Below are 17440 nucleotides of genomic sequence, written 5' to 3' on the forward strand. Positions count from 1 at the left end.
CAAAACTCGTGAGATGGGTGACACTGTGTGTGTTAAGATGCAGCAGGGTGAAAGCTGCAGGGATGGTAGCCCTTGCTGAGGCCACGAAGCCTGCCAGCTGTCAAGGAGATAGGTGCAGGGGTTCTGGGGCTCTGCACCTCTAGCTGCTGATGGGCAAAACTCATGACATGGGTGCTTGTGTAACTGCTGCCTCTCATCGGGCAGCAGAACTAAAGATCCCCCATCACTTACCACCACAGACCTGAGGGTAATAATTGATCACAGTATGAACATGAGCTGGCAGTGCGATGCTGTAGCCAGCAGGGTTATACCCAACAATACCCTGGCATGCATCAATTGAAATGACAAAGTTATAAACTGTTTCGACCTTCCCCATTATGTCTCATGGGCAAAACGTCGAAACCGGGGCGAAATGGTGCAACTGTTTTGACGGAACGGACCAGCTGTTTCGACTCAAAAACAAAATTTGAAACAGAACACTGCTGTTTCGCATAGCCCTAATGGCTAACTACCCCTCTTTTTCTTTAGGTAAAATAACTTGCATTTGATTTCAGTTATTTTCTGCCAGCAAGACTAAATCATGTAATTTTGTAAATTTGTTATTTGAATAGTGCATGGAATATTCGGGGACACATTCATAGAAGTAATATGTAATCCCAATATGGCCTATGTATTGTTGATGATATAACAAACCTATTGCAAAATTACAGCAAGGCTCAGTAAATAAGGGATAAGGACAGATTAGCTATATAGCGTTAAGGAGATAAACCCAATAGTGTTACTGAAAACACCACCAAATAATAACCTTGAACAAAATGACACAGGCTGTTCTAAAAGAAGGAATATTAAACTAAATCTGGAATTTTGTTTCATTTCATGCCACAGATATTGCTTTAGTGATTCCCTGATTTCTTTATAAGAAGATTAATAGACACTTTTGGAATTTTGAACATAGATATTATTAGGAGGGTGTAGAGAAAGGAAATGAACATTAAGGCTTCAGGCTAGAGATACCACAGGGTTCATGGAGATGCTTCAGGCATGTTAAAAATGTGTTGTACAGCTAGAAAGGCTAGTGTGGAGGGTGGGGATATCAACAGTACATAGGAATTTGTTCTATGTTACAAGAAGTGTTACTGCAACCAACATAAGTGTCTGATTACAAAGATAAGGATGCCAGCTGTGTGGTATCTCTCTTTGTCTGATATGCAAAGAAAGGTGTGGGCCTCAGGCAATTTTATGATTTAGATAAAAAATGTGGCAACATCTTGTTTGCATGTTTTGGAATGTTGGTGTCATCGGCAAAAGACACAGACACTGGTTGTGAACTGCGCATGTCTAGAAAGCATGTAATACCTCCATTGCGATCTGTGCTGCAACATCGTGATGGGTTAAGTAAGGCAGGCCCACAAAAATATTCACCGCCATCAAGGCTTTGTATCAAGGTGCAGTGCACACAATGGAAGGAAGCAGAAGTTTGAAAACACAAGTGTAACACAAAGGCTTTTGCCTCTACTGTATCATGTTGCCATTGATTTAATTATGAGAAGAAGTGGAGAGGTACTGCTTAATGACTATGCTATTTTACTGTTGCATTATTTTTCTGTTTGCTAACTATTAAAATTTTTTTTACAAGATCTTACCTCAGCTTGGTTTTGGGGAATTCTTACAAAATCCATATACTTTCTGAACTCTAAGATGTAGCTGGCTTTTCTGATCTAGCTATCTACAATTTGTCTGTAACTATAGACGAGGCTAAATGAGTTGGAGAATCAGGTTTGGAGACGGGACCACTTAGGGTCATTTAGTCTAACCCTGCTGAACAGATATAGGGCTCCTTGTTCTTAAAGTATCCCAGCCAGATGCCTGCCCAGTCTCTTCTTGAAAGCCTGCGATAAAGGAGATTCCACAGTTTCTCTAGGCAATGTTATAGTTTCAGTGTCTTTTTGTTCTTACAGTTAGAAACATTCTCCTGAGGCTCGATATAAATCTCCTTTGCTATGGTTAAACTCTTTGCCTCTTGTCCTGTCCTCTGGGACAATTTTTTCCCTATTTTTTTTGTCAGCCTTTCAAATATTTGAGAACTCCTTTCCTTTTCCCTCACCTTCCTGCCCCTGCCAGCCTCCTAATCTCCTTCTCTCCAAACTAAACATACCTAGCTCCTAGAAGTGCCTAGAATTAGTATTAGTAGTACAGTATTGCCTAGCTCAAGTCCCTGCTTTCAGATGGCCTATATACTGTAGTCTTCTTTATTTACACTGATGTTTCCTGTCCTTGAAAATGTATGCAATAGGCCTTGTTGTTGTCTGGTTTGTTTAGTTTCTCAAAACTCAGCACAATCTTTGTTTCTGGCAAATCTTTTGTGACAGAAGAGTAAGAACAGGAGGGACATTAGAATGCATGAAAATGTTAGCATCAGTTTCTTTTGGCTCTCTTTCCATCAATTTTGCTGGCAGCTATATTCTTGCCCTAATGAGAGTTGCACAAGGTTTAAACACTATTTCCTCTTGCTTTAGTGTGCAAAGTGAGTAATTTATTAGTTGTCAATAAAACACAGGTCTGAGGATGTAGCTGCTTCCCTCAACTTGGACACAGGGGTGTTTCTAGTTGTCTGTTTCACACTGGCAAAGGTGTGTATGTGTGTATGCGCATGCCCGTGCATGTGAGAGAGAGTAATGTGGATGAACTCAATAGATTAAATTCTTTGTATTCTGTCAAGCTAAAACAGGATTTTTTAAAGAAATACCATATTTTCTAACATTCCACACACCTCCAAATAAAACACACCGTGATTTTTCAGAAGGTAGAATGAAGGAAAAGGTTTTTCCAGTCACCACTGTATAGGGACAAAGACTAATTTTCAGTTCACTTACCCTCCCTTTCCTGCTCAGGCAAACGCTATAGTTTTAAGCTTTTTGCAGCTGTTCTGCCAAAATCTGAAACTGTAGCCGCTGCTGAATACTGGACTTCATGGGCAGACCTAGGATTTTGAAAAGAGCTAAAAATAATCTGCAGGGCTGTGAAATAAGAGAATAGGGACCAAGATTAGTAAAATTGCTGGAGAAAGGATCACTTGATGAGTGTAACATTAAGACCATTGAAAAGGACAGTGGGTTTGTTAACATGCATTGAATCAGCAGGAATAAAGTGAATTGTAATAAGCCATGAAAACAATTGACTGCTTCAGTACTGCCTGAATAGAAATGCCACTGATGCTTTTTGGTAAAGAAAATCAACTTCCTTACTTAAAATGCACACCCCAATTTAGGTAGATGTAATTGGGGGGGGGGGAGTCAAATGCCTGTGGAGTGTGAGTAAATATGATAAACAGCTAGCTTTGTGAAATAGAAAATGCCATAAAGTACTCTTTTATCATGACATAGACCCAACAGTGGATTTAAAAAGCATGTCATTTAAAGGAGAATATGGAAAGAATTTGGAACTCCCTTCTCATCAGTGCAGAGGCAGAAAAGGATCTTGGAGTCATCATTGATGCCAAAATGAACATGGGCTGGCAGTGTGGGGATGCAGTCAGGAAGCCCAACCGCACCTTGTCATGCATCCACAGATGCATCTCAGGCAGGTCCAAGGTGGTGATCCTCCCCCTCTATGTGGCACTGGTCAGGCCGCAGCTGGAGTACTGCATCCAGTTCTGGGCACTGCACTTCAGGAGGGATGTGGACAGCATGGAGAGGGTCCAGAGGAGGGCCACTTGCATGATTGGGGGCAGCAGGGCAGGCCCTACAAGGAAAGGCTACAGGACCTGAACCTGTTCAGCCTCTGCAAGAGAAGGCTGAGGGGTGATCTACAAACTAGTCAGAGGGGACCAGCAGGCATTGGGGGAGTCCCTGTTCCCCTGAGCACTACCAGGAGTGACAAGAAATAATGGTCACAAGCTGGCAGAGGGTAGATTTAGGCTAGATATCAGGAGGCGCTACTCCACTGTCAGGGTGGTGAGGATCTGGAACCAACTTCCAAGAGAAGTGGTGCTGGCTCCTACCCTGGGGGTCTTTAAGAGGAGGCTGGATGAACGCCTTGCCGGGGTCGTTTGACCCCAGTACTCTGTCCTGCCATGGCAGGGGGGTCAGACTCAATGATCTGCTCAGGTCCTTTCCGACCCTACCAACTATGAAACTATAAGTTATTATGCTTTTGTAGATTTTCTTTACCACTGTTTTGAGATGCCAGGTGAGGTGTCTCAGTGATTTTCATGTAAAGCCTTACTAGTTTTAAGGCTTCATCATTCTAAATTACATACAAGTATACTTTGAAAAATCTCAAAGCTGACTGTAAATGGCCTTCTGATCTACAGATTAGGGAAGAGTAGAATTAAGGCTGTTTTGGAATGCCCAAAACATTTTCTTGTGAAGGGCTTTTTAATTATAACATTTCTTGATATTATAATTTGTAGCAAACTTTGTTAAATTTAGCAATGCTTTTAGCATCTATTTATTTTGAAATAAAAGTATGATGAAAATACAGTAGCCTTAAGTATAATTTAAAGCATACTTCATCAACTGAAAAATATTTTAATAATGCTTTTAAACTTTCCAATAAAAATTCTAGTGAACTCTGAAAAACCCCAATCACGCCACTCAGGTATGGCTTAGTAGTACAGCGGCTCCATATTCAGTGCATCTGTAGTGATCTGTAACCTAGAAGCAGCATGATCTTCCCTCCCTTCCCCCCGCCCCATTGAAAATTAAAACATGGGAACCTTTCTACAAATTATTTTTAGAAAAACAAAATATATTCTAGATAACCCATCCACACTTGCAATAGAGACATGCAAACTCTGATTTTTAGGTAAAAACACAGTCCTCTATCATTTGATCTAAGACAATTTACAGTAGAGAAATATACAAAGACCTTTTATGTTTTTTGAAGCTGTGAGTGATCACCAGAAATGAAATTGCTCGTGTACATGCTATAATTATTGAATTGGATACAATCATTAAAGCATAGCTTAGTGATAACATTGTTTAAAATATAACCAAGACCTCCATTCTTAACTCCACTTAACCATGTAGAACACTTAAAAGGGAAGCAAAAACAATTTTTGACCTAGAGAAAAACAAACAAATCCTTCAAAATTTCCAATTAGAGTGAGGAAACATGGTTTAATAGTATGTGAAGGACAGGCCATTAAAAAACCCCTACACTTTCAGAAAAACTCCCCTCAGCTTTTGGAGTAAATCCTGTAAGTTTTTCAAATCAAACCAATTTTACCAGCTAAAGTAAAGAGAAGGTTAAAATAAGATTTATAAAGGAACTTGATTGCATCCTAATGATGGAGGTAATAGAATCTCTCCATAATACTGTGGAAGTGGTGTCAACAGCATCTTTTTAAAAGCAGCCTAATATTAAATAATGGCTTGCTAATGTTGAGTAGTCTGTTTAGTATGCATAAAAATTAACATTTTATGCCTTCTGTAGCTCCAAGCACAATTATCTACTCAATGATTGTGGGAACACCTGCCTAAATATGCATTCATTCATCTATGGAAATTATGGGCAACATAGTGACAAAAATATTAAGATTGAGGGGTAAAGAAAACATCTTAGATTAAAATTTGGTTTCTGTGTTTCTTCAGGAAATGGCATCATGTTCCAAGACCTTAGCACAACTGTTTTGTCAGCAGTTGTAGTTTCTAACTACACAGTGTGACATCCTTTCTACAATCCCATTCCATGTCTTGACCACTTTTGACTTTAGCGAAAGGATCACTATCAAGAATAACAATATAGGGTATGTCTATAGGGTATGTCTACACATCAGATACTGCTGTTAATACAGCTCAGACAGAAACATCTAAGCTGCCTTTTAAACTAGCTAGTTTCCATATTGGTAACAAGATAAACATGGAAGCACCGAACCCAACAGAGACTCCAGAATCTGCCTGAGAAACTGAGTAGATACTCCAATGGTTACCCTGCATCAAGCTCTGTGGCAACTCACAAGCCAAAGGTATGGTGTGGACAACCCATGTTCCTTCCTGATCGTAAACTTCCCTTTGGAATGGAGCAGGTCCTAGCGTAACTTAGTCCTCAGAGGGCACATCTACACAAGATTTTTAATGGACAGTTAACTATTAGCTCCTCAGTAAACATCTCAGCGTCTGTATGTGCAAGGCTATTAGGCTGGAGTAAATACAAGTATTTTCCTGTGGCAGAATGTTTTTTTAGTGTGCAGCAGCGCACGTGTAGATGCTTACGGGGCTGGCTTGGGCACAAGTGTTCTGCAGGGCAGGGGCTGCCTGCTGCCTAGCCCTGCACTAGAGCACCCTCATGCCCCAGCCAGTCCCTCCTCAGCATGTTGAGCTGGGTTAGAGCAACCCTGGGTTGGCAAGCTGATCCTCTGGACCCCTGTAGCTAGGGCTGCTCTGACCCAGCTCAACATGCTCTGGCCCTGGGCATACTGTAAATGAAGTGCCCAGGAACAGTAAACTCTGGCATGATATGTGCTGGAGTTTATTGCTGTTAGTTAATTACAAATGTAGACACACCTATAGTGATCTAAATTATGGCAGCCAGCCTTCACCTATAAGGACAGTAGTGCTACTCAAAATGTCCATAGCACTATGTGCTGATCCACACCCTTCAGTGCCACATCTGGGAGAGCACCTTGTATCTACTATCTACAGCCCCTGCATCTGAAATGACATCCAGGCTAGATCCTACGTTCTATCATGATTCTCCAGTGAAAAGTGGCTAAATGTCTTCCTTAGGTGGTGCATTTGAACCTCAATTTATTGGTGCTTCAACCTTGTTCAATCCAGTGGAGATTTTAACTGGCTGAAGTGCTCTTAGTGAGCAAGGCTGAACTGGAAGAAATGTTTGCATCCACAAGTAGAAGGCCACCTCTGTGTGTCCATTTACCCAGCTGCAGCACTTGCCTACCTCAGAAGAAGAGTGTGTCACATAATTGGCAAGATTCTTTGAGTAGATATGATATCTTTATAAACCAACTGAGTAGTTGGAAGCAAGTTCCTAGCAAGTTTAATTTAGTAAGTAAACTTTTTTTCCAACTATTTAGTTGGTTTAATAGAAGATATCATATCTACTCAAAGAATCTTGCCTGCCTGTGTCCTTAGACTGACACAGCTACAACCAAAAACCCTGTCACATAATTAAAGTTTGTAACCATGCTTTAAAATCTTCTATGAAAGTCATAGCAGTATATAAGCAACACAGTATTATTATTTTCACTTTTGACTAAAGGTAAATGGGTCAGGAAGCAATATGCAATAGTGAGAGGCTGAAGAATCAGTCTATGGAGTTCATTCAAAAGTTTAAGAGGTGACTTTGTCACAATCTAAAAGTACTTACTGGGATAAACATTTTTTTAAAGTAAATTGTTCTTTAATCTAGCAGAAAAAGGCATAATAAGATCCACCAGCTGGAAGCTGAAGATGGAAGATGAAGATAACTTCATCCCATAAATAAGTGATAACATTTATCACTAGAGTAATTAACAAGTAGAATAGCTTATCTTGAGGGATATGGAAACTCTCTACTCTTGGAACTTTTGAATCAAGACTTCTAAAGTATATAGCTGAGTACAACCAGAAGTTATAGGTTTGATGTAAGAATTGTTGAGTGCAATTCTTTGGTTTGTTTTATGCAGGAGCCCAAATGAGATCATCATAAGAATCTTGTTTTGCCTTAAATGTTATACTTGTCCTCCATTATGATGCTATAATATAATGTGTTAGAGTTGACTACTCACGTTTCTCTTAAAATAAAAGGGTCTGATATTCTGGCATAATCCCCATATGTGACCTAAAGTTTATTTCTGTTATTAATGGCACCTGCAGCTTTATGTTTGCAATCTATTGCCTGTTTTGTGAAATCTTGCATATGCAAAAATGAAAAGCTAGTTTTCAAATAAAGTTCACATTAAATTAGGTTCGTGTGCACCTAAAATAAAGAGTTTTATGTTTAAAAGAACCTGGGTGATATAAGAGGATGAATTTCTCCCCTGAGTGCTGAAAAATCCTCATGATTTGTCTGCACATTTTACTGAAAAATTGACTTGCTTTATTTTTAAGGAATATTTTTAATGTAAATTTCTGAGATAGATAACTAAAGAAAAGCAAAAATAGGTTCCTCAATAAAATACCACTCTAGAACAACTGCATGTTATTGAAATAGGTCATCAGTAGCCATAAGACTACTTTTTATTTGTTTCAATATTTTTTTACAGAGATAAATGTGTAGGTGTATGCAATTGAGAAAAGAGAGTCAGCTGTTTTTGCTTTAGTTTACTGTAGACCTAGGTATTTGATCTCTCTCAAGAAAAAATGCTTTGAAGTTTAGTTCTTTCCATGTGCTTTTAAAAACTATCTTCAACTTTGTTTCCCTTTTTTAGGTGTGCTATATCTTCAATATGGAGATGACACAAAACAGTTAAGGATGCCAAATGAAATTACAAGCACAGACACTATTCGCGCCCTCTTCGTAAGTGCCTTTCCCCAGCAGCTGACAATGAAAATGCTGGAGTCACCTAGTGTTGCTATTTACATCAAGGATGAGAGCAGAAACATATACTATGAATTAAGTGATGTAAGGTAGGTAAACATAGAACTATAGTGTGTGGGATTTTTCCCCTGCAGTGTGTCCATAGAATGAAAAGTTAAGTTAATAAATATCCAAACAGATACTTTGACACTTTTAGTCATGTTTAGAGGTGTCTGAGTGCATTGGGGCTTTCATAATTTGACACGCACCTTAAGCCAGGGTTGTCTTATTTCTTAGTGGCGGGGGGCCACAGGCCCCCCTGCCCCCCCAGGCTGTATTCCATGCAGGCCACATGCCACACTGTGCTCTGCCATGCACCCCTCCCCACTACTGAGTTTCATAGCAGGCTCCCTTTTCTTGTCCTGTGCTGATGTTGCCATGGACCATACCACCCAACCCACAGGGGCAGGCGAAGGAACAACTAGGAGCTGGGTGAGAGAGGGGGAGACTGACAACAGCAGCAGCTGGTTCTGCTACAGTAATTGGGGAAGCAGCACCTAGACTGGGAGCCCAGGGCCACAGATTAACCCTTTAGGTTAACTGAAATACAAATACTTAAAATATTAAGCATAAAATAAATAATTTGTAAAATGACAGGTTGCTTCCAGTAAGGTAAAGGCATTAATGATGATGTAGGGGCAGCACTGCTGCCCTCTCCAAGATCTTCTACAGGATTAAAATGTATTCCAGGTTTTACACCAGTGGCAGAAGTCTAATTAGCTCCCTGTTGATCTGATTTCCTTCAAGACTGAGGAACTGACTGCCTGTAGCCAGCTGTCCCCACTAGTTCTCAGCTTGACCAATATAAATGATGCAAATAATATTGTAATGGCCTCTTGTGTATGTGTATGTGCACACACGTGCTTTCCCTGTCATCTGTTAGAGAAAATTCAAACTGTTCATCCAGGTTTCTTAAGGTTCGCATTTCTGACAGCGATTGGAGTCTGTGTTTCTGGAGTAAATGATCAGAATCTTAATCCCACAACCTCTATGGAGTTTCAAATGGCCTATAGGTGCAGCACAGTTACAGCTCTCTGGTCTGCTGCAGATTTCTTACAGTGTGTAAAATAGTAGGATGTGTGGTATGAATTTATATCAGCCTGCTCGCAAGGAATTATGTGATAAATAGTAGAACAGGCATAAAAGCAGAAGAAGAGCATGGAAGAAAATGAAGGAAAAACAGGAAAAGATGGGTCTTTAACACTGGACAGTTGCTTATGTACATACAATTAGAGATGTGCATTGTGTCTGTTGTTCCCTCCTCCAGCAGAGGCCTCCTGTTCCCTCACATTATCTGCCTCAGTTCGTCCTGTGGTGCCAGTTCTGGCTTCTCTTCCATTCTTTCACATCCATCCCTTCTCCTCCTTCCCACTCTTGCTCCTCTTGGTTAGGGATGGACATTACACATAAACCAGTTTAAGTGATCAGAAACTGGTTTAAACCTGTAAAAGATCAGACATTCAGTGCACATAAACCAGTTTCAAAATTGCCAAAACTGGTTTGAGATAAGCCCAGCTGAATGTTGTATCAGACTTGACTAATGAAGCAGGGAATAACCCAACTCCCTGCCTCCCACGTAAGGGGCCTGCTGGCCGGCATCTACCCCACCCCTGCCCAGCCGCTGGAGCGGCAAGGGGGTGTCGGGGAAAACCGAAGGATCGGGCCCCAAGGTCACGGTGGGCCGGGGTGGCAATTAGATATGGACAGGTGGGATTAGCGGCGTAGAGTCTGGAGTTAGGGACTCGGAGCGGGTTGAGGAAAACAGGTGAATTTATTTGACTTATGCTTCAGGCGTAGGCAGAAAGGTCTTCAGTTACAGTTTTGAAACACAAACAAACAATTAACAACAAAGGGGTCTGTTGGCCCACGAGGTTCAGTCCGAAGACCTAGTCCCAGGGCTGGTCAACAGCTCATAAATGGGGATTACAAACAACAAAAACGAACTGTAACACGGTGATGATGAACCGCGTGATGCCAGTCCACAGCAATGGACAAATCGGGTGGTCGTATGAGAAAGCCGAGGTCAGGAGCCAGAAGGTGATGCAGCGGAGACGTCAGTTGGAGGGACGAGCAGAGTCGTAGGTGGTGAAGGAAGCCGAGGTCGATGATTCAGAACCGGGTTAAACAAAGTCCAGAGCGTGATCCGAAATCGTAAGCCAAAAGTCAATACCGAGGTAAATCAGAAGCCGAGAATACAAAATCGCAATACAATCGCCGTAAGCAGCACGAAAGCCGAGTGAGGGAAGAGATCAATAGGCCTAAGAGCCTGACTGAGAGACAGTCCCTGCAGCAGCAGCCTCTGTCTCCAGTCCACGCGATCTCCCCCCGAGGGAGGGGCTCACAGAACTTTTATATCAATTTAGTAGCCAATCAGCGTGCTCTCCGCAGAGAAATTTCTAGTCCGATTACCTCATGTCAGGTTCTGACTGAGCATGCTCTCAGTCAGGAGCTGACACAATCTGAGCATGCGTCTGTGGGGAAAGTAGGTCAGCAATGATTGACAGCTCCGCAGGTCACCCAGGGGGCAAGGACTGGGTGAGCCTTGGAAATTTCCACTCACAGCTTCAAACCGCGCATGTCAGTTTAACCTCTTCTGTACTGGCAGCACATACTCAAAAATTTCCATGACATGCCCCCTTGCTGTCAGCACAGAAGCTAGAAGGCCGAATTATACCTCCTCCCCCAAGGAACCATCGTTCCCGAATTTTTCATGCGTGGGAACGGTAGTATATACATAGGCTGACAGATTGGCGACTCTACGTGTTAGTATTTTAAAGATACAACTGATGCAACATACAATGATTATAAATATAAACAGAAATGACAATACGGGTGTAAGTAGATTCATTAACCATGACGACGGATTCCAACCTAACCACTTAAAAATGCGTGATAGCCATCCCTGTCCAATCCCCGAGATGGTATTTACCTCATCTGCGATCTTTCTAATGGTATGTATTTGATGTTGCAACGGGACCGACACGTTAGGGATAGAAATGCAACACATTTCCTTGGACAGGTTTAAATATTGGCATAGGCCGCCTTGTTGTAACAATAATGCATCTAGTGCCAAACGATTTTGCATCGTCATTCGAGACGTGGCCTGTACCTGTTCATTAATTAACGTAAAACCTGCAGCGGTGTGGTTTGCCAAAAGCTCAACCCTTTCTGAAAGCTCTGCCAGTGCGATCCGAGCCTTGGCAATCGCATATCCCCATAGGAAGAAGCCCTCAACGGCCCAACTGAGGCCCTGAGTGGTCTTTTCCCCATGAGTCAGCGAGCCCCAAATCGGTGTAGCTGACCGTGTTTGGAGACGCGTGATCGTGGGACTAGGCGGATGTGCCGTTGAAGCCTGTAATGGGGGGCAGAATAAAATGGAGCTCAAAAAACATTTTATGCCTGTTAGCGTGGCCAGCAAAGTTGTGTATATCCGTCCATCTGAGCATGCCCAAGCTAGGCCAAATGGTGCTGGGGTGCTCAACTCGTCACATCGGCCTGGGATTGGATAGGAAAGCGCTGGTCGTTCGGGGGGCCCCGATTGTCGAATTGGCTGTTCTAAGCCGTGACAGGCTGCATGGAGCAGTATGGCTCGGAGGGTCGGATGATAAAACCCAAATACAGAATTTTTCCCATGAGAGCCAGATTTCGTAAGGTCTACAGCTTGTGATTCATTCCAACTTGTTAAAGGAATGGCTTCGATCAGAGGTGTTAAAACAAATTCAGATGGTCCCCTTTTTTCACCCCGGGGGCTTAGGTCGATGTACCAAGGGGGGCTCATCACATGTGGATCCCATCTTAACGACATATCTGGTCTAGACCATTCGTCCCCCTGGGGGTGTATCCCCCATGGGATGGCGGAGCAGGCATACTGGGCTTCTCTATTAAAACAATCCAATCTTGGAGGGATCGTGATTTGAGCAATATCGTTTACCGAAAAATTTCTGGGCCAAGAATAGCTGGTTGTAACATGGCCCCCACCTTCTAAAGGGACAGAGACGTTGATAGTGGTCTCTTCCCCCTGGGAAACCTTTGTAAACCATTCGTTTACATCGAAAGGCACAGGATACGGGGTAAGAACAGAATCTTCTACGGACATGGGAATTTTAAGGCATGCCGTTAGTCCCTGGCCTGTTTCATCCCCTGTGGCATTCGCCCAGAGGGATAATAGATAAAGAACTGAATTCGATGAGTGGTCAAATTCAGTAACCGGTTCTGCTGACAATTTTACAATCACAAATCCGAAATATATACAATATACAATAATTAGTCCAAAATCCTTGGGTCTGGTCGCCATGGTGTCCGTCAGCTCTGATGGTGTCTGGTGATCTCGTCTCCGATGAAATATGCGGGTTGCAAATGGTCACGAATCTGAAACAATAATAAACAAATCGGCAGAACAGGTTCTTTCAAAAGAAACTATATACACTCAATACTACGGGTCTAATCTGCGCTATTAGTGACTGCCCTTCTGGTTAGCCAGTTGTGATGGGCCAACACTTTCTTTCCGCTGTCTTCAAGTTCTATTAGGTAAGTATTTGGATACTCTTCGGCTTCTTGTACTATTCCTTTTAAGATCTTAGGGTGTTTATTCTTTGGATCTGGAAATGTTATCCATACGAGCTCGTTTTCTTTAAATTTTCTTTCCCATGGTTCGATGGGAACTGGTTTTCTGTTTGTCCACAATTCTTTTCCTTCATTTAGATTTATCAATACTTCGTTATAAATCCGCGTCCATCCTTTGTAGGTTCCATTTCCTTTTAGGCGAAGTGTTTCTTTAAATAGACCTACTGCTCTTTCGACTACTCCGTTTGACTGTGGGTGGTAAGGGATATGGCGATGCCATCTGATGTTGTTTAGGGCTGCAAATCTTTCAATCGCTGTGGAGGTAAATGGAGGTCCTCCATCTGATTGGATGGTTTGTGGTGTCTGCCACATAGCGAATACCCCAGTTAGCGCCGTTATTACCGCAGTGGCATGCGTTTTTCTCAATGGCACTACCGCAACTTGTCTAGTGCCTAAATCTACAATGATTAAGCCTTTATTTGGAATGGCTGCTCCGGGTAGTGGGCCCAAGAAATCTATTTGCCACGTTTTTCCTGGCTCAAATTTCTCTTTATCAAAAACTCCTTTGGTGTTTTTCGTTTGATGGCATTTCTCTCTCGCACAGGCTTCACATGCTTGAATGATTTTCTTCCACTCCCGGTGTTTTCCAGCCTTTTTACTTCCGTGGTTCCATTTCTGATAACACTTCTTGGAGCTTGGGTGGCCCCAATTCTCATGCAACCACTTGAGGTAGGGATCGATTTGTATTTCACTTTCCTTATCTTGAGCTGTATATACACGTCCTACGTTGCTTGATTCGTGCAGCAGTCGGTCAATGTATTCGTGTACTGGATCAGTGTCAGTACAATGAGATCTAGTATGTTTTATCAGTGGTGGAGTTGTAAATTCCAAAAGTAGATGGTATATCTTATCCCATATTTCTATATGTTCATTGGGAGATGTGGTACCCGTGATAATTTTATATATATACATGGAATCGATAGCTATTACGGGAATCGGTAGCGTTCCATTATGGTTAGCTAAACAGTGCTTTACAACCCTTTTAAATCCCAATAGCTCATTTTTCTGTGCTGAAGTGTCTCCCTCACAGATCATAGCCTCACTGCATGGTTCGCAATAGAATCCATATTTGCCTTCGCCTCGGGTGGTTCCATCGGAGGCCATCCATGCAGTTTCGGTGGTTCCGTATAGGATGATCCTGGGGCTTCTCTCACTAGCTGGGATAGGTGGTAGATCCTCATGCCTCCAGTCATGCCAGTGGTAAATGTGGTTCAGCACCATCACGCTCCAGGTTGACGGTTCTCCCTGGAATGTGGGATCTGGTCGGTCGTGCATTAACTTAGTCAGTAAAGTAGCTCCTGTTGCTTTTAATCTCCCTTTTCCGATAGATAGGAACTCAACTAGTTGAGCTGCCAATAATGTTTTCGCTATCGTGCCATAACGGTGTTGGTTTGTTTTTAAAGTTCGGTGAATCAAGTATACTAACTCTCCCTTTTCATTCTTTACTGTTGCAAAGAGATGTTCGTCTGTAAATCCTATCGTGATTATTAGAACAGATGTTATATCGATAGCGCTCAGCGAGGTGTTCTTCACTGCATCTAGAAGTTCTTTTAGATTTTTTGCATCTTTTTCGCTCCATGGTGTTTTCTTCCGAGTTTTCTCGCGTATCTGGCGTTGGATCCGAGCTAACATAGATAGGTGCCCTGGTCCAATGTAATTTCTGAACCAGTTTAACCATCCCAGCAGTGACTGGAAATCGGCTCTTGTCACTGGAGCTTTGTTCTCCCAGATGTTTACTTCAGTATCGTTATGAGTTGCTCCGTGTCGCTTGGATCCGCAGAATACGGTTCCCAAAAAGGAAATTTTCTCTGATGGTTCTAAATGCGACTTCTTTTTGTTTATTTTCCAGCCATCTTTAGATAGATGTTCTATTAAGTCTTCGGTAACTTTCTTAACTATTGTTTCTCCTCTACCCATTATCGCTATATCATCTATGTAGCTCCAAATTTGAACTGCGCGGCTTTCGAGATTGGACTTCTTGAAATTTTCTATGCTATCATTCATCGCGCCCGTTGCCAACGCCGGAGCATTGCAATACCCCTGTGGGCAGACATTCCATCGAAAGATTCTTCCATTTATGCACATGTTCAGTATTCCGTCCTCATCATTTATAGGGATAGAGAAAAACATATCTTTTAAGTCGATCGTAGTGCCTTTCCAGGGTTCAGACTGGTACTCTGCCATCTCTTGTATCATCTGTACTAAGGTGCATGGTGTCGCTTGAGCTAGAGTTTTGCATCTCCTGTTTGCTTCTCTATAGTCAACTACTAATCTTACTTCCCTAGGTCGTCCTGGCTTTGGAATACCCCATCCCGGTGATAGACGGGTGCTTGCATAAATTGGGGTTATTGATCCTTCCTTCTCTAGCCCTTCTAACAAGCTACTTAGAGCGTCAAAAAGTTGCGGCTTAGTCGGTATTGGGGTGTATTTCCACGTCGACATGATCTGCAATGTCGGTCTGTGTCTCTCTTCGTTGGGTATCGTAGAGATCGGTAAGGCCTCGATCACTTTCTGTTTTAAATTTAGTGCCCGAATTCCTGGCACCCCTAGGATGTTGACATTCCCTAAGACTGCATCGAGACGTTTATCGTAGCCTTTTACTAGGAATTTTACCCTGCACGTCGCTGTTACGGCATTTAGCCCCTGTACCATCATCATTTTCTTTGTCTTCACATGCGGTATAGATGACTTTATGACATTTACTTGGGCTCCCGTGTCCAGGAGGAACTTTGCGAACGTTGTATTCGTTTGGTCGTTAGGATCTTGAATCTCAATCCGAGCATATGGTCTTTGGTCGCTACTGAACATCCTTGCATTGTTTTCTGCTACAGTAACATCCAGTTCTGGGTAATTCATTTTTCTAACTCCGACTTCCTCCTGCACCCCTTCAGTCAAAACAGTTTCTGTTGCGGTAAGTTTCATGTTCGATACGCTTGGGTCTTCTTGGTTTCGTTTCGATTCGTTTCGTGCGGTTTCATTATGCTTCAGACTTTGTTTCTTTTCGGTACGTTTTGGTTCAGTTATCACAGTTCCTTCAAGTTCAGTTTGTGTTCTTCGCTTTACTTCGGTTTTTTCATTTCGTCGTATGGATTCGCTTCGTTGAGTTTCGCTTCGTGTAGATTCGTTACGCTTTGGTTCGTTTCGTTCTGGGTTACGCCGTTTCAGTTCGGTTTGTCCGCTTAGTCTTGCTTCATCACGTTTAAGTTCGCTTCGTTTCAATTCGTTAATCGTTTCCTCGTTTGAGTTCAGTTTAGGTTCGTCTCGCTTACGTTCGTTTTGTGTTACTCCGAATTTTGAGTCCGTTTGTCGCTTTTCTGAGCCAGTCAAGCCATCAATCGCCGGACTTACGCCGATGGCAATCACTCGTTTTTTGGCTTGGTCTTCTCAACAAACCCAAGAGCTCTGGCAAGAGCTCGCTGTCCCTCATCTCTTAGGGCTCTCAGTTGTTCCTTACTTAGGCCCGACTTGTCTAGAAGGAACCCAAACATGGCTCTTTCTAGAGGGGTTCTCTGCGGCGGTGAATAGCTTGCTCGGGCTCTTTGCTGTGGAGGTGAAGAGGTTCGGGTGTAATACTTTTTCGGAGTTGTGGGTGAAACTCGGGGTTGCTTTCGGGGATATTCCCTTCTGTCACCCCCTCTTGAGTGGTTGACAGGGTTTTCCACTGAGTAGGCACATTTTGATTCCAATTCCCTTTCCTCCACAGAATGTACACTCTTGTGGGGCTTCGATCTCTCCATCGCCCCTCTCAGCTGATCGAGTTGACCCAGGGTATGGATTACGGGTCCGTTTACCGATGTACTTAGCAAGAGTCTTGCTGTTATACTTTGACTTCCTCCGTATATTTCCGTGGCTGCATCAACCGCTTCTTGCAGACAGGGTACGTCTCCGGATGATAATACATATCTGTGAGGCCATGCCCCCTGCACCTGAGCAGGTGTCAGATTTAGAGCTTGGTGGGCTGGGTTCCACATGGCGTATGAGGCTCCGATAACTGTATACACCAACGCGGTAGCACTCATATGGCCTGCATGTCCCTCATGCCACGTGTGAATCTTTCTCTGAAGTGCCTCAGTAACCAGAGCTGGAATGGGTATTGGCCAATAATAGTTGGCCAGCACTGGCACCGGGTCCACTACTTTCGCTCGGCTCCAAGCTGAATTGCGCACGAGCTGCAGAGCTTCATCTTGGTTGATTGTCTCACTCCCTGCTTCTGCTACTAGACGCCCCAACCAGGCAATCGGTGTTTCATCGTTTCGTATGCCGGTTTCCTTCTTCAACTCATTCATCTCAGAACGTG

The 17440-nt window shown here is 42.8% G+C and overlaps 1 protein-coding gene across 21 annotated transcripts in view; it reads left to right on the forward strand.

Moving 5' to 3' along the window:
- Positions 1 to 17440, forward strand: part of KIAA1217 (KIAA1217 ortholog) — a 684182-nt gene that overhangs the window by 550844 nt on the left and 115898 nt on the right. For all 21 annotated transcript variants that reach the window (XR_016442337.1, XR_016442336.1, XM_090047343.1 and 18 more), the window contains one exon: positions 8372 to 8570. Coding sequence is in view for 19 of the 21 variants with exons in the window: in XM_090047343.1 (XP_089903469.1) it covers positions 8372 to 8570 (199 nt within the window). In the remaining 2 variants the exon portion in view is untranslated. The remainder of the gene's footprint in view (positions 1 to 8371; positions 8571 to 17440) is intronic.

Source organism: Crocodylus siamensis, chromosome 5, assembly GCF_052110815.1.
Source record: "Crocodylus siamensis isolate JL-2025a chromosome 5, ASM5211081v1, whole genome shotgun sequence".
Classification (NCBI taxonomy): Eukaryota; Metazoa; Chordata; order Crocodylia; family Crocodylidae; genus Crocodylus; species Crocodylus siamensis.